We start from the raw sequence: 22,771 nt of genomic DNA, 5'->3' as shown, positions 1-22,771 counted from the left end.
AGTGAACACAAGTTTATGGAAGCTTGGTTATATAGTAGAGGTTTAGGGTTAGTGTTTAATGGAGTTTGGATGTTGATTGGTGAGGAAAAGAGGTGAGAAAATGGACCAACCCGTATGAAGGAAACATGCTTATGCGGATTAGGGCTCCTCGCGTCCCGCGGGGAGGATACCCTTAGTTGCCCACCGGGCACCACATGCTCATTTTCCACAAAAGTGTGTTTTCTGTCATTTTGGTGTCACGACCCCCGACCACACGTTGGACGGGAGCCGCGAGCAGTCAAGTAGTACCGGTGGTTATTTTAAAATCATTGCAGCGGAAATGTTCATCAGGACCGTGACTTAGGAAAAATATCAGAGTTTAGAAAACACCAGATTTTATTTGTTAAATAGACGGGATAAAACCCATGTTTTACAAAGGTAGCTTCAATAAGGGATACATCCGAATATATGAAACCATGTTTGCTTAATTTAATTCAATTGACAAAATAAGCCACTTCTTTAAGCCTTTTGGTGTCGTATCATCACTCTTATTCCAATCTACTGTAATTACCTGAAACGCGTTTTAAAAAGGTTTGGTCAGCAGGAAATACGTGTGAGTTCATACATTTTTGTACAAAACGACACATTGTTATAAATTATAGCATAAGAGAGATTACAATGGCTACTATCTTATTTTTATCTAGCCCCGTGTCACACCCTGGTGACGATGGTCATACCACTACTGGGTCCTTTCACCCAAGTAGTGATGATTATCACTGTTAGGTTTGAACCTAACCGTGAGAAATTAGTAATGTGCACAATACCCCACTTGCCAGTGATTCAAGATAACCACGACTTAATCCCTGTAATTATAACTTTGAAAATAATTGGAGTATTGTAAAACACTGTTAATAAAAAGAGAATGACTCACCTTGTTAGCATATAGTCTTGATTAAACAAGCATTTACTTTATAGTTCTGAATCTTCTGATGATTAAGCATCCATTTTGATTGTAAGTGTAGGGGTAGAGTTTCGAGTGGTTAAACATTTAGTTTAACAGAGTGGAATACGTATTAGTGTTATACCAAATCAAACCTAACGATTGTCACGAGATCAGAACCTTAACGACATTTACAAAGTATAGTCTTGTTTAGACAGCACTTTGGCATTCGTTCAACGAAATTCACAAAGTACAGCACTTTGGCATTCGTTTAACGAAATTCACAAAGTACAACACTTTGGCATTCGTTAGTTGGTTCCTGAATCGATCGGACAGAATATCACATCGGTGATTATTGGTTAGAACACCAACGTATAGAGAGAAGAAGAAAAGAAATGAGCAAGGAAGAATGAAATCCAAGGCTCCTATTTATAGATAAGGCAGATTCCTTTCTTAGCTAGGAAGTTTCATTAATTATTAAGTTTCCTTTTATTTATTTAGTTTTTTCTTAACTATTAAGTTTACTTAACCATTTAACTAAATAACTTACTTAGCTTAATTAATCTTAATTAATCTTGATTAACTTAATTAATCTTGCTTAGCTTAATTAATTTTACTTAACTGATTAATTAATCTTACTTAACTGATTAATTTTCCTTAACGGTTTAATCAAGTAATTTACTTAGCCGATTAATTAGATAACGTAACTAGCTGATAATTAATTAACTTACTTAGCTTACTTAACTGCTAAGTTTCCTTTCCTGTTAAGTTTCCGTAGCTATTAAGTTTTCTTAACCGCTAAATTATCTTAATAGCTAAGTTGATATACTAGTTTAACAGCTTCCTGATTATGAGTTCTAATTTCTAGACACAATGGAACTCGTATTAGTGTATTATCTCAATTCAACTTTAACGATAATCACGAGATCGAAACCCTCACAATGAATGACAAAGTATAGCCAGATATTGGCAGCACTTAAACATCCATTGGATCGGTTTTAATCGATCGGATAAAGTATCGTACCAGTGATTAGAGCTATTACCCTAATACAGGCAGAGTTTCGGGATTTAGAAGGTATAATCTCGAGCTACTATTTGCCATAATAAAAGCCGAAGGAAAGAAAAGAATTGAGCAGTTTGAAACGTAGCAATGATCGAGTTAATACCCTGGATTCGTAGCAGCGTCTTGACACCGAAAAACTTGTTTTCAGCAAAATATGAACGTTTTGAGACTGAGATTTCGAACACAGAAGCAAGTCCCATGCACAGGCTACTTATAGCAACATTTTAGGTTTTACGCGGCCCGCGTAAACCTTAATAAGATCTTACGCGGCCCGCGAGGGCCATAAAGGCGGCAGTAGGGTTTGCTGAGTCATTGGTGGTCTTGACATGTGGACGACACGTGTCCCTTAAGCTTATCCGGAGACTTTCAAGTTGTCGCGGCCCGCGTAGCCTTACCTTATGGCTTACGCGGCCCGCGCGAAATCCAATTTTCTTGATTTCTTGATTTTTCATGCACATTAGGGTTTCAGGGGTCCGGGTTTCACTTACGAGTCGATTTGGGACATTTTTGCAGGTCCTTACATTTGGCCCCTAAACTTTGGTTTGTTTGATATTTCAGTTACAAACTTGTGTTTTTGCTACTTTTCAAGCATGGTAAGGGTACCAAAGTATGATGCAAGTGTGATGTACGTATAAGTGACGTTCCAAAAGTATAATGGGGCTCGGTTTCACTTATAAACGCGTATTGGATGATTGTTTGGATAACGAACAAGTGTGGATATTAACATGATAAGTATAAAACATTAATTCCATTTAAGATTAACGCCACGTATTGTGAGACTGAAATTGAAATACGAATGTAAGGTTTCTAAAAAAAGAATGCTAATACAAACTTCTAAATATAGGAATACGGAAATACGAGGCGTTATGGTAGGTTATACGAAGCGAAAGGGTTGGAAGATTATAATTCCGTGGTAGGATGCTTATAGTAGGTTATACGAAGCGAAGGGGTTGGAGTATTATACACTGGCCATAGGAGAGACCATGGATTTATACATTTCATGATTCTAAATCTGTATATAGTGAGTAGCGCGCATAAACTTTATATCTACTAAGAATGTATTCATGCCTTACAGTTTTGTGTTCATGACTCGTGCGCCTCATAGCAATATGTTATAAAGTTGTATATACTACATCGAGAGGGTTTGACGTTATAATGGTTCTAAGATTGTATATGTACAACAATTGGGTATGAAGTGATTCAAGGTTGTAAATAGTATATCAAATTGCTCTTTGTAAGTTTGTCATAATCATATTGTAGAAAATGAGGTATTTTATTTTTTTCAGAAATTAAATATTTATTAACACTTCATATGAAGTTGTGCCAGTTTCAGTGGTTTTAAAATGTATATTTTAAGGCTACAAATTGTTATAATATTCTACTAATTTGTTTTTATTGAAATTTAATATAGCTCATGTCGGGTTATAAGGTATTTATTCGTTTTATTTATATTAATAGTACGTTAGTTGTTTTATCTACTTTATAGACCTGAGAGTTCTATAATAATTTCTTTTGGAGAATTTCGTATGCACATCATAAACGTATAATGTTTTTTTGTCAATACCTCGAAAACATCTTATTTTGTCAAACCCGTAAAGTTCGCGGAAATTAGCACTAGTATTTTAGTAATAACATTAACTAGCATATTCGTTACCCAAAAAAACTTAAAATGCCAGTATTTATTCATCAATAACTTGATTATTTGTAAGATTTACTATTTTATTAGATTTTGTTTTAATGTTTTCCCTCTTCTTAATAGATATTACTTTTGTAAATTCCCTCTTCTTTATATATATATTATACTAGGCTAGTTCCCCGTGTGTTACACAGGTTGAACAATTTAAACTATATAGTATAGATATTTCTTGTAAATGTAAAACAAAAACAGAGACATTTACATACCATATTGACATAAATGAGTTAATATAAATGTAACCCATCAACTCGTACATATTAATTAATGTTGCAGAGTTCAATAAGATGGCTCTAATGTCGGTTGAATGAGGTCAATCAGAGTCTATTTGATACCCTTTGTACGATTTCTTATTTTTTGAATCTTTGTATTTGATTCTAAACCTATTATTAATATTATTTAATAATTTTAGTTATATATATCAATAATATATTATATATATATATCAATAATATATTTAGTCTAACATATTAATATTATTATGAATTTTTCGAAACTTGTTTAGCTAGGATTTAAGATTCTATTGAAGTTTTAGTTTAACAATAGGTTATTAAATTAATAATAAGAAATTGTATTAGATTAGATTAAATATTATTATTATTTGTATTAGATTAGTTTAAATATTATTATTAGTATATTATTAAACGAGAGAATGACAAGTGTCCCAAAACAGGTTTCTTTTATTATATAGTATAGACTAGGTTAAAACCCCGTGTATAACACGGGTTGAATAAATATAATTTTATATATTAAATAATAAAAAGTTATATCTTTATGAAACTCGTATATTGCATAGGTTAAATAAATGTAATTTTATATATCAAATAATAAAAAAAATTATATTTTTAAAAACCATGTGTATTACACAGATTAAATAAATGTAATTTTGTATATTAAATACTAAAAATGTCGTATCTTTAAAAAACTCGTGTATAATCGGGTTGAATAAATCTACCAAATGATAAAAAATTAAATCCTTAAAAACCCCGTATATTACATATGTTGAATATCTAAAAAAGAGTTATATCTTTAAAAACCATGTGTATTACACAGATTAAATAAATGTAATTTTGTATAGTAAATGCTAAAAACGTTGTATCTTTAAACAACCCGTGTATAGTCGGGTTGAAAAATCTACCAAATAATAAAAAAATTATATTTTTAAAAACCACGTGTATTACACATGTTGAATAAATCTAATTTTACATAGCAGATGATAAAAAGTTATATCTTTAAAAACTTTGAGTATTACACGGGTTATATAAATGTAACTTTGTATAGTAAATAATAATGAAAGTTAAATTTTTAAAAACCCCGAGTTGAATAAATATAATTTTGTAAAACAAATAATAAAAAATGTTATATATTTAATAAATTAGGATAACATTTAAATAAATGGGGTAAAAAAAGTTTGGAAGTTTAGGGTTAGGGTTCATGATTTTTTTTTTTTTTTGTAAGGTTGAATTGATGTTTCCATATTCATTTTTTAGGTTTACGCTATCAATTTGACTTTCCCCTAACTTTAGCAATTTAACCTTAATTTAGTTTATTGTATTTGAAAGGCCTGTCAATCATGTCAAGTGTTGGCTGGGATATTTGAAGATTGAAGATTCAACAGTGCAATGGCAGAATCTAATTTAGATGTAAGCAACTTTGGGTTTCAAGTTATGCATATATAATTTTTTGGTATTTTAGGGGTTTAATTTATAAGTCTGCTTTGTTGTTTATGGTCACATTAATGTAGGAATATGAAGATTATGAAGATGATGTTGGTGAATATGAAGATGAGGGTGGTGAATATGAGGAAGAAGAGGAGGAAGAGGAACGGTTGCATACACAGGAAGAGATGGAATATCTTGAATTGGTATTTAGATTTTTGATTTTTGGGGGGGTTTTGATGCAAGTAGCAGTGGAGGTGGAGGTGGATGTGGTGGTGAAGGGTGCTGGTGGTGGTGAAGGGTGCTGGTGATGGAGGTTATATATATAGTTAAAATAATAATAATATTTTAAATTATTTTCTTTTATTTTTTAAATACAATTAAATAAATGGGATAAAAAGACTAAAATGCCCTTGAGTGACCAGATTTAACCAAAAAATTTAACTGGGTTTGGCCTAAAGGACGTAACATGCAATATTTTAAAACGTTAAGGACAAAAGTCATCAATTTTAAAAGTAAAGGACAGCGCCTGAAATTTGGGACAAACATACAGGACAAAACTTGTAATTTACTATTTCTTTAATATAAGATAAGTAGGGAAGAGAGGTATTTGTTTTAAAAAATATATTAAATTAACAATTTAGATTTTAGGATTATATTTTATTAAAGTATGATAAAATTTAATATTAATTTATTATTTAATTATTTAGTTAATATAAAATAACTGTAGATTTGAGGATACCTTGAATGAATGACACATGTCTAATAGTTGGTTTCTTTTATTATAGTAGATAGAAGATTTGTAAATATATAAATTAAAATTTCAAATTGTATCCTTCATCTACAACGTGCCAATTGAATTAACTACTTCAAAACCATCAAACAACTATATATAACTCCAATTCTCACTTTCATCGACATCATTAAAATTCAAAACCACTAAAACCAAAAATGTCACACACCACCACACACCCTCCATCATCCGCACCCAGCGGACTATCATTAATACCCGCAGTCATACCCGATACCCATATACCACCATCGTCCACCACCAGCGGACTCTCATCGGTACCCGCGGATATACTCGATACTCAAATTCTAACTCGCCTCGACGGCCCAAGTTTAGCTTCCGCCACATGCGCCTCCACCCTATTCTCCACCACTCACAACCACCACCACCTTTGGTCCACCATCTGCCACTCAACATGGCCCTCCACCGCCACCGATTATATCGCCGACATCATTTCGACTTTCTCCGATAACCGAACCCGAACCGGATACTACTCTTTCTTCTCCCAATCCTTCCCTCTACCCACCCCAGACCCCACCACCCTCCCCCCACCCCCACCATCGTCATCTCCGGCACCGGAATTAATCTCCACCGTCGATATCCACTACCGGAACATCCCAATTTTCACAAAAACCGAAACAACAACCACTACCGGTGACTGGTTCCAATTCTCTCCATTCAGAATCGATTTAATTAACCCGAAGAACGTATTCACAACACCGGTGATTCTCTCCGGTGATGCCACGTGTCCGGCAATGATGGAAGATGTTACATTAAGTTGGATATTAATCGACCGGTTTAATAAACGATCGGTTAATCTTTCGTCTATTAAACCGGTCTCGGTGAACCGCCACTGGCTGTCCGGCGAGGTGCAGCTCCGGTTCGGGTCAATTCTCGCCGGAGATGACGTGGCGGCGGTGGAGTGCCGGATAGTGGTGGTTTCCGGTGTGTCGGAAAATGGGAATATGCAGTTGAGGGAGGTGGTGATGGAGATTGAGGGTATGGATGGAAAATGTTTAGATGGGAGGGGTAGTTTGGGGATTTTACATAGGGTTATGGAGGGTAAAAGGGGAAATGGTGTGAATAAAGTGGAGGAAGGGAGGAGGAGACATAGGAGGTACGAGGAGATGAAGAGAGAGAGTAGAGAGAGGAGAGAGAGTACAGAGAGAAAGTCAAGGGTAGAAGGGACACTAGATGTTTTGTGTTTGGTTTTTTGGTTGTGTGTTTCTATTGGTTTATTTTTTGTTTTGATTGTTAAAAAGTTTATATTAAAAAGAGATTAAATGGAAAAGATAATAGTTGTATTGTATTTTTAAGTATGGATAGTTTATCTTCCTTTTGGGACAAGTAAATTTAAGATGTTCTTGTTTGAAAAGTTTATTTTAGTTATAGATAAGCAAAATATCAATTTAGATAAATGAAAGATCTAAAAACAATCATTATATGTTGCACTAAAAAAGCAAAATCTCTATATATAATAAAAGAACTAAGGTTGGGACACTTGTCCCCTTCACATTTACCTTAGACACGTGTCAACCTCTCATTTTATTTACTAACGTGTTCATCATTCAGCCTATCCACGTCCTGAACCCGGTTTTTTTTTCCTCCATATATTCTTCCTAACCCTAATCATTTCTCCTTCAGCCGTTTCTCTATCTTACCTCTCTCTCCTTTGTAAGATGCTTCTCCTACATCAGAGATCTTCCTTTTTCTCTACTGATCACCTTCATCGCAATGTACTAGCTATTTGGAGGTTCGATTTATGTTGATTGACTTCGATTTATATGGGGTTTTCACACAATCCAAAAGTCGACCTGCTGTCGCCGACTACCTCCTGATCCTGTTCTTCATGTAAGTTCACAATATTGTAGATTTTTGAAACCCTAATTTATACATCACAGATTGTGTAGTCTATTTGGAAATTGTAGGATTCATGTATGTCGTTCATTTTCCAAAACCCTAATTTAGATGATGGCAAGTGAGACGCTTTTCAAAGAAAAGAATCATTAGGTGAAGTTTGTGATTCAGCAGAGCATCTAACTTCATTCGTCACCGGAAACTTCAAATTTCAGGTATCTATTGCAGTTTTTTGACCTAATTTTGTTCTAATTGCACGCGTTTATGTTGAATTATGTATAATCGGAATGTTTTCGCTAAATTTGAAGTTAACCGGTTGGTGATTGGATGTTTATTAGGTTTAGGTTAGGTTCTAACTCTGAATTTGTGTGTAGTGTTATTTTCATCCATGGCCCCTGTTAACAACAATTATGAACACCCACCAAAATTCAAAGTCACAATCGTCGGAAGTGGTATTTGGGGCAGTGTTGCTTCCAAACTCATTGCTCTAACACGTTAAAGCTCTCATCTTTTCATGGTTTGTTGATATTGGATTTATTTGCATTTCTTATTTTTTAATGTGTTCGTGAAAAATTATGTTTGATCTTGAATCTTTAGATGAAGTGAAGATGTGGGTGTTTGAAGAAATATTGCCTTGTGGTGAAAAACTCACAGATGCCATCAATCGAACCAATGTAATTGTTTTTGTTTCCCCCAATTTTCAAGATTATTTTCAAGATTGTATTTTTCATCTGAAAGTTTTGATTTGTCTGAAAGTTTTATTTTTTTGTTGATTAACAGGAAAATGTGAAATATTTACTGGGGATTAAGCTTGGGCATAATGTTGTTGCTGGCCCAGATCTTGAAAATGTCGGTATCATTTGTTAACAACTTTTATTTTAGTTGTGATTCCTATCCATCTTTTGATCTTTAGTTCTTCAACCATGTGCTATAAAACCTTAAATTTATATTTGCCTCATAGATGATTTAAATGTGTATCTATAGTATTGTTGAAAATTCTGTAGTTCCTTATCATTCGAGCACATCATTTGAGTTTGTGTTGATCAACTTTCAGCTTGGATAAAGTATGCCACTGTTGACTCTAATAGATTTACTGCAATGGCTATTAGCAACATTGCTTTAGCTGATATAGATGTTCCTAAATCATTCTTAGAATCATTTCCAAAGGTATCATTTGATGAACTGATTGACTCTTAGCATTTTCTTAAACCTTGCGAAATAAATCAAGCAAAAAGTCAAGGTTGAATTTGGTGTTATTATTGATAATACTTTCATTCTTTGCAGAATGTAAAAGGTAGCTTGGGTGATCTTATTCATTGGTATATTTGTTGGAAGAATATTGTCAAAAGCATTTATGGGTCAGATGATACACTCCAGGTAATATAAGGAGTATCCTCAATTTAACTTCAAGATGTAACCTTTGACTTGTGTGGTCAAGCTTATTACTTTTCATCATCAAATCTGATATTGATCTTACAAGTGTTTCAAATTGGTATAGTAGCAAGGTTAAAGATCTTTAAGAAATGTTATAGAATGATAATTGGTACTAATTTATACCTAGAAATATTTATATTACTTTTGAGTCAAGTAGTTTGTTTGACTGCAAAACTTAACTCATCATTTCATTAACAGTGAATATCTTGTGTCCACATACAACTTTTGGAGGCATAATACAATGCCAGTGGAGCTGTGGACTTTCTCATTTACTACAAGGGGACATCTTTTTAGTAGATACTCAAATGGGATAGTTAAGGTTACATATATATTAAACGAGAGTCAACAACAAGTTCTTTCTTGATTAGTTGTTATGACATAACTATGGTGATAAAATTATAAACATAAAACTTAATAAATTGAAAACAATAATGACTAGATCTATACATAATAAATAACTATTTAATTGTTCTTTTCTGAATATTTTTAGCAGTTTTATCTTCCCCTCTTTGTTTTTGCCCCTTTTGTTGTTCTAGGGCTTTTGCATATATTTGCCTTTCTGTTTACTTAAAAATGGTTTATTTGGTAAGTTATGTTTACTTGGTAGCTTCACCATTGCTGCATTTTGAAGGAAAACACATGGTTCAAAGAAATAAATTTCTAATTTTTTGTTTTAATTATTTTTTTCCTTAAGTCTCTTCATCAAATGTTTACATTTTGTGTAACTGTTTGGCTGGTTTAGTCTTTAAATTTGTTGTTTCTGGTTTCATTAACAGGTTAGATGTTTATATACATGATTATTTGGTAAAGAGAGATTTGAAAGCTGACCCTATTCGTAAGAATTTTTTGTGAAGATGATTATTTTTATATATAAAAAATAACGATGTTTTGTTCTTTTTAGTTCATATAGTTTTTAAATTATATAAATGGTGTGTAATTTCGGCAGCTATTGATGCCCCTGGTGGCTTTCTTTTTGACTTTGCATCAACAAAGTAATAAACCTCTTTCCAAACAAAACTGTTCACTTTTTTTACTTTTCAGCATTCCTAAAGTAAAAAAAGCTGTAAAACAAAACAAACCCTGTATCCTTACTTTGACCTTCTCAAAGGTCTCTCTCTTTATTTGACCTTACACATAAATGGATCCTTACTTTCTGCAACAATACTTTTTAGACCAGTTTTGAAATAGATAATGTTGGTCAACTATAAAGACAGATTATACATTTCAAATTGTTTCACATTTTAGTTATCTAACTACCTAACCAAGAAACTTACCCTTTTCTGTATACTTTCATATACCCTCAAATAGATTTGTTGTTTTTTTCATCACCGACTATTTATAAAGACTACCACCACTCTCATATTTCAACATCCAGAATTACATTCTTGCATTTTACCTGTCAAACTCTCAACTCATGGAGCACAGGTACATCTCTAATAACTTTGCATATCATAATTTACACATTCATATCATATTTTATAATTAATACTAAATATATATTTTATGGTACAGTAACATCACCTATTTGAAGGACTTGGATTTGGTTCGTCGTGATTACACTGTGAAGGTCCGTATACTCCGGTTATGGAAGCAACCCATTTATAACAATCCAGAACAGTTTTACTCAATGGTCACTTGTATGTTGCATTATCAAGAGTTACAAGATGAGATGGCCTCAAAGTTGTTATTCTAGATAGTGATGGTAATCTTTCAAATGCAACATCAAATGTTGTATACAAAGAAGTTTTTAGAAATTTGTAATGTATGTTTATATTTTTTTTTGTACATCTTTCATGTCAAATTATTTAGTTTGTTATTTATTTACTTATTTTTATTATTTTGTTTTAGATTTACATCAATTTCTATTAGTTTATACTTTAAACAAACATTTCATAGGACATTTTAAAAAATGAAGATGTTGACTTATATTTCCTGAACAACTTATTAAATTGAAACTTGTGTTCATAAAATTAAAAATTGAACTAAAAAGAACAAAATATTATTATTTTAAATTACCTGGTTACATGTTTTTTTCTATTTTTTAAAAAATCATACATCATATTTATTAATGTGTTTTAAATTTTATTTTTTGAACCCGTGTGTCACACGGGATATAAGCTAGTAAGCATATATGGAGGCAAATTAGTGACACCCATTAATTGATAAGTTGCATTAATTGTCAAAAGTTGGCAACTTGACATACACTATTACCCTTTGAATTGTCATCATACCCGGTCGAATCAAGGTTTTCTTTCTTTCATTTTCATTGTTTTTTACTTTTTGTATTTTAGCGTGAAAGTAGACGAGAATTAGGGCACACATGCTCTCCCTTCGTGCTTCTCTATCTCGCACGTCAGATTTTTTTTCTTTCTAGCTTTTCTAAATTAGGATGATCCCGATGTTGACCCATTTCATCCCCATCACCTTCCACCTCAACCTACTCCATCTTCGCCCCGCCTACTCATGCTTTCATTATGTGCACCCTTACTACTATGACATGTTGATGGCGAAGTGAAACATATAAAAAGAGAATGTAGGGGTACATTTAGCATAATACGTTATTAATAGTTGTAACATAGAACTTAAATATTAGGGTAAATTGTTACAAAATATATATATATATATATATATATATCATACGAATACACCAATATATATCTTAAGATTATAATTCATATATAAACGGTGAAAAGTAAACAAATAATAGTGTTTACACTAGAGTAAATAAAAGACGTTTAGAAACTCATTGACATAATTTACAGGATATTTAACATGGATTTAATATCACTTATAATTTTGTTTTGGTTCAAAGTTTATGCTCAAGAAAAACTAACCCACACCTAAGACTTCATGTTGACAATGATGTTAACTATTAGTTGATCAAATACCAAACAAAATATGTGGTATGCCTACAATCGAGGAAGATAATAAACATGACATGTGCTTACATGTTCATGAAAACGCTCTTACATAAATTGTATTTTGATAGTTCAAACTGTTATTTATTAGATGATGAAAATTGATATCGACATTGTAACCAACATCACTTATAACTTTTACATCCGTTGTCAATGAAAATATCACTCTAACATAATAGTAAATTAGTGTGCTCCTAATGGACCGTTAACTGTTTTGTTAATCTTAATCAGGATGTTGTAATATGTTTTGAATCTACATAAATGAAAGTTAGTAGTAGAGGAAATTACTACTCCGCTAAAGTGATATTGCTCTTGGCAATAGAAGCGAAAGTTATGTGTCATAAGTCACATTCCAAATATGAATTTCATCAATCTCAACAGGTCATAGTATGAATTATTAAAATTTATTTTTTCTATTTAATAAAATAGATAAAATAATAGGAAAATGGAAATTATTAGTTTGAAAATGGAAATTATTAGTTTTCTTGCATTTCACGTGTTTCACGATAAACATATTGCACATGTTTCACACCACATTGTAAGCATAGATTAAGTATTATTTTAAAATTAAGAGATGAGAATGTTAAGAAAATGTAACATATGATAGTTTTGTTATTAATTGATGAGATAAATATAAACGTTTATACAATTGACATATCTCTAATCATTTTGTTTTGTTATCAATAGAGAAGATAAGTATAAACGTTAATACAATTGACATATCTCTAATCATTTATTGAACAATGATTTATCACTGTGATGTTTAACTTATTTTAAAAATTGTTTTGATGTATACAAGCAATTCTTTTTTAATATTTTCACCAAATTTCATATCACAAAAGTTAAATCGTAATTCGTGTTAGATTCTTGTTGCTGAGTTTATTTTAGGTTTGAGTATTCTTTCATTTCGACTAATTTTTTTAGCATATACTAGAGGGTAGGCCCGTGCGATGCACGGCATGACCAACAGTTAGTGTCCTTCATTTTGTGGTGCGTTCGGGAAAAATGTTTATGCATGGATAAAAGGTAATTAGCCAAAAGACAATGTAAGAGAAGCCATACAAAACGTCATAAGAGCTTGTACCATATGCCGGCCACACAAAATTTAAGGCGTGCATAGCACAGGAAACTTTGTTTGCGGAATGTGTTTAAAAACAAACATGTATGCCAAGTCTAAAAACATACATTACAGAAAAAAAAAAAACTTAAAGGAGTTCATAAAGCTTCCGGTTTTATTCAATAATTCACGAAATCTTCTGCCGCTAATGCATGCCCATGTAGTCGCCCTTCCCCTTAGTAGTTTCTTGTCTACAACAGGTTTAAGCAAGTAAACATAAGCAACGACTATGAGTTAGTCAAATTAAATATCTTAACATATGTGCACGCATGACTCTCCATACATGACTAATCCATAAAAATCATTGAGAGAACTCACTACCATATGAAAACCTTAAATCATATTACAATATGCAACAATAAATTAAATAAAACCAGACTAAATTGTAACTGCCTAAAAACTTGAAATGAATATTAAACGAACTTAAACATAGATAAATGAAGGTAAATGAACACACATAAACTAACGAAGCATGTGTTCATGTTTGTTCATTTAATTAATGAACAAAAAAAAAATTGTTCATGTTCATTCGTTTATTAAGAACAACCGTATCGGTTCGCTTATAGGCCTACCCACAACTCTTTTAATGAAAGTAAGACTTATTTAAAGCATTATAGAACATACCTTCCATGTTTTTGAAGCAAAGATCTCCTAATAGCCTGAGTTGGATGAGCAGTGAACACTAAATCAACTGTTTGATTTTTCAGTGAATCAAAAACCTCTTGAGGTGATTTTTAAGCTTATTCACAAGTCTGTTAAGAGTTTCTTCATTGGATGAGTTAAAATATCATATCTTGCTGAAAAATGTCGGTGTTGGTTCATTCTTAAGAGATGTCGATTAATGTATTCAGATGAATATATTAGGCCCATTTGTACATTATTACCTGGCCTATAATTCAAGTCCAGATAAGCTGTTAACCAAGCTTTGAAAATTGAAATTATAACTAATAAGGCTACTCAATTGGGTTCAAAGGAGGCATATATTGGTATCGGTGCATAAACTACTAAGTTGTATACATGCGTCCATAGTTAGGAAATTATGAAAAAGATATGAAGTAATGTAAGGGAATTGACCATTAATTTTTTTCACGATTTTAAATAAAATAATATATGTCAAACCTAATATTACTACCTACCTTATTTGAAAAAATAAATAAATATTTATATGCTTATAGGCTAAATATATACCTTTCACCTGGAGCGCTACCCACAGAACCATCTGAATAAGAACCTTCATAAGTAGGGCTGGGAAACAAAAAAAGGAAATGTTAGGCAGAACTTTAACTTGGATGATGTATATATTAGTAGTTGATATTCCAATATTTTGTACTAAAAACTTGATAGAATGTGACTTAGTTCAAGTATTGACATAGTGACAAATATTCAATTTTTAACATTTACTTAAACACAACACAAATGGATATGATGTCTAAAACGTATATGCTTATAGGCTAAATATATACCTTTCACCTGGAGCGCTACCCACAGAACCATCTGAATCAGAACCTTCTTAAGTAGGGCTGGAAAAGAAAGAAAGTAAATGTTAGGCAGAACTTTAACTTGGATCGTAAGTAGGGCTGGGAAAGAAAGAAAGGAAATGTTTGGCTTGAGTTTTTGGCTTGAGAGGATGCACGCACCGCTGCGCTACGGAGGGATGATGACCAGAAAATTGATCGGACGGCAGACGCTGTAGTCGCCATTGTGTGTGTGGTGTACGTTGTTTTGATCCGGTTGCTATCAAGGGTTTTGAGTTTTGGGAGATATAAAGAAAGAAAGTGAAGAGGTGAATGAAATTAAGTCATCCTCTTCTACACTTGAAGTTTGACGATTGGGTTTCTGGGAATTAAACGTGGGAGGACGATTTCTCCATTTTAACCCTGAGTTGTCTTAAAATTTTATAGAACTTCCTTTTTAATTGGCTTTAAACATCTTGTACATGTTGCTTTAAAATTGATATGCGTGGCAAAATTACCATCTTGTACATCACTTCTCCTTTTTAATATATACTGGGGAACCCGCGCGTTGCGGCGGAGCCGATAATACGGGTGGGAACATAATTCAAACCTTAAAATGATCAAAAAACCATATATAAGGTGTGTACATATATATATGTATATATATATATATATATAGTAGACGATGCACTCAGTTATACACTTCCCACACGTAAAGCCTTCAACAGATCATTAGTAAAATATAGTTGGTAACTATCCCCTCTTTTTGTAGCGCCTGGTGTTGTTTAATGGTGCTCTATTGGAAGTGGTCATTCTTCTAGGATTATCGTAACGGCTTTCCGCATAGGGCCTGTTTTGTGTAGTCAGCGTCTTACTTAAAAGTCGTACTAACTTGGAAAATGGATTATATGAAGGCTGCATCTTCTTCTTCAACCTTTTCTTAACTTTTTTCTTTCTACTGCAAAAGATCAAGAGACAATATAACCAACTCTCTGATAAAATTTTGGAAACACATAACACATAATCATGGAATTTTAATATTTATAAGAAAATGAAATCAAAATCATATCACAAAACATAACATAGAAAGAAATGAAACCTTGTGTGCAACAACACACTAAAGATGAGCTAATAGACAATAATTCCACCTTTCAGGTAGGTAGGGTGGCATATAATTTGTTTAACTTTAAGAAAAACTCCACACCAATATCAGCTACTAAGGTTGACGACGATGCTTGCTGTTTCGTTCCGATAAGATTAAAAAAATCCTAAACATCTGCTGCAAAATGATATATACTCGAACTGATTAACAAAGCAGAAGCGGTGGTTGGTGGTGGGAAAATTCGACAGGATCGGTGGTGGTCGATCGGTGGTTAGTAGAGGTTGTGCGGGTGCGTTGGAGAAAAATAGAGTGTGGGGAAACAATTTATGGGTGTGCCCTGTGTCGTGTGGGTGAGTGAAATTGGGTTATTATATATGTTATAACTATCAAACTTGAATTTCATGATTATGGGTTTTAAATTCGAAATCGGTTACGAAGCTTTTTGGTTTGTATAGTGATAAGTAGGACTGACCTTTGAAATGCATGAGTGAAAAATAAATGTCTAGATAAATAATATTTAATGAGTTATTGATGAATTTATATTCACCATCAAATTAAATTGTAAACTTCAATTGCATGATTATGGGTTTTAATTTCGAAATCAGTTACCAAGCTTTTTGGTTTGTATAGTGTTAAGTAGGAGAGACCTTTGAAATGCATGAGTAAACAAATGAATGCCTAGATAAATAATATTTAGTGAGTTATTGATGAACTTTATATTCACCACCAAATTAAATCGTAACTAAATTTTCATTTAATTATTATTTTTTCATAATAATAATAATATAGAAATACAATTTTGTCTCCTAATATTTTTATTAAAATGTTATAGCATTTCCCAAATTAAATCGTAACTAAATTTTCATTTAATTATTATTTTTTAGTAATAATAATATAGAAATACTATTTTGTCTCCTAACATTTTTATTAAAATGTTATACCATAAGCATAGCATAGCAATTGCAAATTGCTTAAATTTTGTTGGAATCAAAAGTAATTGTTATTCTTCAAACTAATTTTATTTGTATAGTTGATTTAACTTCAATCACGGCATTCAATTAATTATAGTCCCTAGAGATCCATTTCTATTAATTATAATTGGTTAGAATTAAGATATCAATTGAATATCCATGTTGAATGACAAATTTACCTCTAAAACATGATTAATATACGCATTCTGTGTTGTATATTAAGGATTTCTACTTGTACCTCTTAATTTTTAAGAAGCCCTTGAGGAAATGCTTTATAATGCATTCAATTAATTATAGTCCCTAGAGATCCATTTCTATTAATTATAATTGGTTAGAATTAAGATATCAATTGAATATCCATGTTGAATGACAAATTTACCTCTAAAACATGATTAATATACGCATTCTGTGTTGTATATTAAGGATTTCTACTTGTACCTCTTAATTTTTAAGAAGCCCTTGAGGAAATGCTTTATAATATAATAATAATATAGATAGATATAGATTAATTATAATTGGTTAGAATTAAGATATTAATTGAATATCCATGTTGAATGACAAATTTACCCCTAAAACATGATTAATATACGCATTGTGTGTTGTATATTAAGGATTTCTACTTGTATCTCTTAATTTTTAAGAAGCCCTTGAGGAAATGCTTTATAATATAGTATAGATAGTATAGATTATAGATATATATAATTTAATCAATATTATTTTAAGTATTGCATTTAAAACATCATAAATGTTGATTTTAAAATAGAACATGTAACTAAATTTTAGATTATATATAGATATAGAGAGAGGTAGTAATGACATCAATTCGGAAATCATTTATAAGTATGCATTAATCACTTGTATATCCAAAATTCATCACCTCATTTATAACATATGTGTTATCCATGTTAGTTTCTTCTAGTTATAATATCTTTGCTAAATCCAAATTCTTTTTTTTAACGGTCAACAAAAACGGAATATTATTAGAAACTAGCAAAGAGCTAGACACCACATATACACAATGGGAAGCAAACCCGAATGCAACAACGGAGGCCGAAGCCATACAAAAAATTACATCAGAATGTTAAAAGTTCTCCAGTCGTTCCAACTCCACCCATGCTCTTTCGGCCGATTCTTGACCCATAAGAAACTAAGCGATTTAGCCTCCTCCACGACCTTCGTTATCTCCGGATTTACTTGGTTAAAAACTGCATTATTTCGCGTCTTCCAAATACACCAGATAACAACTTGTACAATGGCATAAATCACTTTTTTTTTCTGGTAACTGGCATATAACAATGTAGATCTAGAATGTCTCTAAAACCAAAAGCCAAAATTGGAGGGATATTAACCCACTGTGCGACACACTGCCAAATCGTTTGTGAAAATTGGCATGACACAAAAAATATGTTCACTTGTCTCAGCATATTCTCCATAAAAAAACACATTCCATAGAATCCACATTTATGTTGCGAGCCGCTAGAGCTGATTTTGTAGGTAACCTTTCCTTTTCTGCCCTCCACGCCACTATCCCGACTTTTTTCGGAACCCAATTATTCCAACTAAACACATATTTTGGCTCATATCTATTATAGTTGCTCAAAACGAATTTAATGTTTTGGACAGAAAATGTACCAGCTGGGTGTAATCCACATATCCAAGTATCTGAACCGTTGCTCGGAGTAAAATTTCGCAACATTGCTGTGAGATTCTGCAGCTCCGCATTCTCCTCTGTAGATAGCATTGGTCTGGCCCAATTCCAGTTTGCGATCAGCCCGTCATCCACCCAAGAGACCCGGTCCTCCACCATACAAAGTTTATTCGATTCTAGAGCAAAAAGCATTGGAAAAGTGTTGTACAGTGGTTTATTTCCAACCCAAAAGTCCAACCAAAAAGCTGCTTTATTTCCTACAGCCACTTCACACCAAAAAGAATCATTCAAATTAATGCCCAATTGATTAAGGTTGTCATGAATACTAACTATATGCTTCCAAGGCCCGGCAATCGTACCTTTAGCGGGAATAGCCGCCCAAGATCTCGAACTATGATGTAATGCCCAAACTACCCTTTTCCATAACCAACTCTTTTCTGTTTTAAACCTCCACCACCACTTCGATAACATGGCGAGATTAGCATCACGGAGAGACTCGAAGCCTTGGCCACCATATTCGACTGGGGCGGTGACTTTTTCCCGCGCCATCCAACTCATTTTCGCGGCTTCCTCGGATCCTCCCCAAAAGAATACCCTTCTAATTCTATCCAATTGGTCCAAGACTTGGACTGGGGCCTTGTATAACGAGAAGAAGTACGTAGGTAGAGCATTTAGAACCGGTTTTAGTAAGGTGATTCAACCCCCATAAGACAATTGCTTCGCCTTCCAAAGTGCTAAACGGCTCCTAAACGCTTCAACGACCGGCTTCCAATTTTTGACAAGGTTCATGTTCGCCCCAACCACCAAACCCAAATGTTTAAATGGTAAAGAACCACGTTTACAATGTAATGAAGTCGCCATATCTTGTACCCGTTGATCCCCCACCCCCACCCCAAAGATGCTACACTTGGAGAGATACATTTTTAATACGGATGTCAAGTAAAAACACGTCAAAATTCTGCGAAGATTTAAATCATTGTGACTCGACCATTCGCCAATAAAAATAACGTCATCGGCGTATATGAAGTGTGAGAGAATAGGGCCTTCGTTTGTACATCGGACCCCTTTAAATATCCTATCCGATACAGCTTTTTTCATTATACCCGTGAGGGCTTCCATGGCTATCACAAAGAGGAAAGGAGACAAAGGGTCCCCTTGACGGAGACCCCGCGAGCAATCGAACTCAATAGTAGGAGACCCATTTACCAAGACCGAGGCTCTTGCCGAGTAGAGAGTGTCCATTATGTAACACCTCGTAAAAATTGTGTCCACTTATTCAAAGACACGTGTCCTAAACCTTAACCAGGTAACGGAATTATTCCGAAGGGACTAAAAGTGTCAACATGCTAATTTATGTCTCTGAGTGACCTTTTACTAAGTCCGAGACTTATATTGTTGAAACAAACTCTTGGGAAATAATTAGCAATGGTTATAAAAGTTGAAGGATTAAAGGTGTCAAGATCAAAAGAAATTATGTTTCTGATCAACCTCTTACGGACCGCAAGGGCCAAGGCTTACGGTCCGTAAGACAGCTACCTGGGCGATACAATTCAACATCGGATACGGACCGTAAGGGGTCAGTCATATGGTCCGTAAGGCCTGTATCTGGGCAGAAAAATATGGACAGCTGCAGGTTTCCATCTTTAACCGACTCTATAACCTGCAAATCGATACTATGAGCATGTTGCTGGTTTTTCTATACCACTAGGACAGCTGGAGTGATCCTAGACACCTCCAAAACTGTCACACCCCTAATTTCCACGTGTCACCGGTGGGCCCGGTGGGGGATTAACGTGACGTAGTTGATATCATCATAGTCAAACAACACAAATTATAATGCACAGCGGAAGCAAAGATAGATTCATTTCAACTTAAATTATTGTAATACTCGAGTATCACAAAATGTCGAAATAGAATCCACAGGCAGAATCAAATAAACAGGAAACTTCATTTCAACAGACTTCATGCATCCTAAGCTTGCGAGACTTCTATGGATGATTAAGGAGTGACCAGCCTATTACGCGTAGTACCTGCACTTAGTCTTTTTGGAAAATACATCAGTTTACACTGGTAAATACAATTTAACTGACTCATTTTGAAAATGTTTAAAATTGATTTAAATGCTCATGGCATAAAACTTTATATAACTTGGGATAATTATTTGCTTAATAATCTTGTAAAAGAATTACATGTTCGTTCTGCGTTCGGTAGCCCGGGTCGTGCCGGGTTAAAGATTAATAGACACACCACTTAATATAATTCCGCCGCGAGACTTCTCTCGTACCGACGATTATACATGTTGTACAACACTACGGGTGTACGCCTACACCCGAGTGCTAAGGTCGTGGCCATTCTTTGAATGATGCCAAGGATATCGGGACATGGTCATTAAGCCCCCAAAGGCGTTAAACAAACAAAACAGCATTTTCAAACGGGTTAATTTGACTGCACATAACCAAGACCGGTTAAGGTCAATTCTCCGACCAAGCGGTATTTTATATACCGTACCCCAAGCCTGTATAGGGAAAATAAGTTAAACGTATTTACCTGAGCAAAGTATAAACCAATATAACGAGTGCACATAGCTTTTACTGGGCTCCTAGATCTGGAAATTAAGGTTTTAATAACCTATTAGAATCCTAACGGGTCTTAAGCTTAGACCGGTTAGTTTTATATAAAGATTACGGTTTTAAACGCACAATAAGGCGAAGACCGTTTTAGAATGTGGTTTTGACCCAACAAGCTTGCACAGTTGTTTTATATGGGTAATATAATCACATTCTGAATTTTGAGATCAAAAAGATATGGTTTTACCCGTTTCGGCTAAAATGGCCAAACTAGTCACATAAGCCGATCCGAACGCGTATAATGCGTAACGAGTAACCATAAGAGTCAAATACAAGTTTCTGAAGTCAATATGCTTAAAATATGTTGTGATATCAGAATGATACCTTCCATTATGCCCCAAATAATTATAAACCAAAACTATGCCTCAAAAGGGCGTTTTGGTCATTTTATAAGGTGTAAAAGGGTTAAAATGATAACCTGAGTTACAGGTCTGATTTAATTAGTAAATATATTTAATTTACTAAGTTATAACAGTAGGGTATCAAATTTATGTGAAATTTATTATCTTTAACCTTACTATGCACCGTAGGGGCATTTTGGTAATTTCACATGTGCCTAAAAGATCAATTCTGGAATTCTGAGTTCAAAACATTTGCCTACTGTTTAAAATATAAAATTTCACTAATTACATCAGTAGGTTCAACCCCTTAAGCTTAATAAGGTTCTAGTGCACACCTATGCGTTAAAAATGCCTAAAAAGGCGATTTGGAGTCATTTCCGGGTTTTCTGTAAAAAGCTGATATTTTTAATATTCCAGAAGGCCCAAAATAATTTATTTATCATAACAAATCTGTAGAAATTGGTTTGAGGTCAAAAGGATTTGTAAAACTCATTTTATGGCTAAAAAGGGCAAAACCGGCATAAACCGAATTAATCTTAGAACACTAAGTTATGCTCAGCCTAAACATAAATAAAAATCACCAAAAATCCCAAAATATTATTTTATAACAGTGGGTAAAAAGTTGGTATAAAAATTTGGGTTTTGATAGGCTATACATAATTTACGCTATTTAATTATCAAAGAAGCCCTTAATTACGCTATTGAGCATAACTCTTAATCTAGACCTCAAACTGACTTCAAATTTTGGGTGCAAGTTTATAAATCAGTAGCTAAGGTGCTTACCCTTTTACATTTTCAAAAATCACGTTTTAAGGTCAAATGGGCATAATGGTCAACATATAAGCGATTAACGGAAACATGCATGTGAATAGGATATCCAATGAACCAAGTTGTATAATCTCAGAGAGTTATACTAACATGTAAATAGGTTCAAAAGAATCTCTAAGGCAATCCTAATCTTGGCTTAAACGGGTCAGAACTGAAAGTCAAAGCAGAAGTCAAACTTTGCGACTTTCGGTTCCAAACCGAGCCTAAACTGAAAATTGTTGAGTAGAACATGTTGGAACATGTTCTTATATTAATTACCAAGTTACTTTACTGATCAAACAGGTTGCATGTAACCTACATTGCTAATTATGCATTAATTCGCAATTAACCTTTCTGTTGACTTTTTATAAT

General features: G+C 33.4%; 2 protein-coding genes and 1 pseudogene across 2 annotated transcripts; 2 read left to right on the top strand and 1 right to left on the bottom strand.

Annotated features, from left to right (window-relative positions):
- Positions 1-6,234: 6,234 nt before the first annotated feature.
- Positions 6,235-7,480, top strand: LOC110911205 (probable F-box protein At2g36090). Its single transcript, XM_022155810.2, has one exon. It carries the CDS (start codon positions 6,285-6,287, stop codon positions 7,404-7,406), a length of 1,122 nt encoding a protein of 373 aa, XP_022011502.1. The 5' UTR covers positions 6,235-6,284; the 3' UTR covers positions 7,407-7,480.
- An 888-nt stretch (positions 7,481-8,368) lies between these two features.
- On the top strand, positions 8,369-10,920 carry LOC118484179 (annotated as a pseudogene).
- An 8,400-nt stretch (positions 10,921-19,320) lies between these two features.
- LOC110886365 lies at positions 19,321-19,866 on the bottom strand. Its single transcript, XM_022134153.1, has one exon. The coding sequence runs from the start codon at positions 19,864-19,866 to the stop codon at positions 19,321-19,323; it is 546 nt and encodes a 181-aa protein (XP_021989845.1).
- Between the last annotated feature and the right edge of the window lie 2,905 nt (positions 19,867-22,771).

The sequence above is a fragment of the Helianthus annuus genome, chromosome 11 (assembly GCF_002127325.2).
Source record: "Helianthus annuus cultivar XRQ/B chromosome 11, HanXRQr2.0-SUNRISE, whole genome shotgun sequence".
NCBI lineage: Eukaryota > Viridiplantae > Streptophyta > Magnoliopsida > Asterales > Asteraceae > Helianthus > Helianthus annuus.
This window is presented reverse-complemented; position numbering and strand designations above follow the sequence as displayed.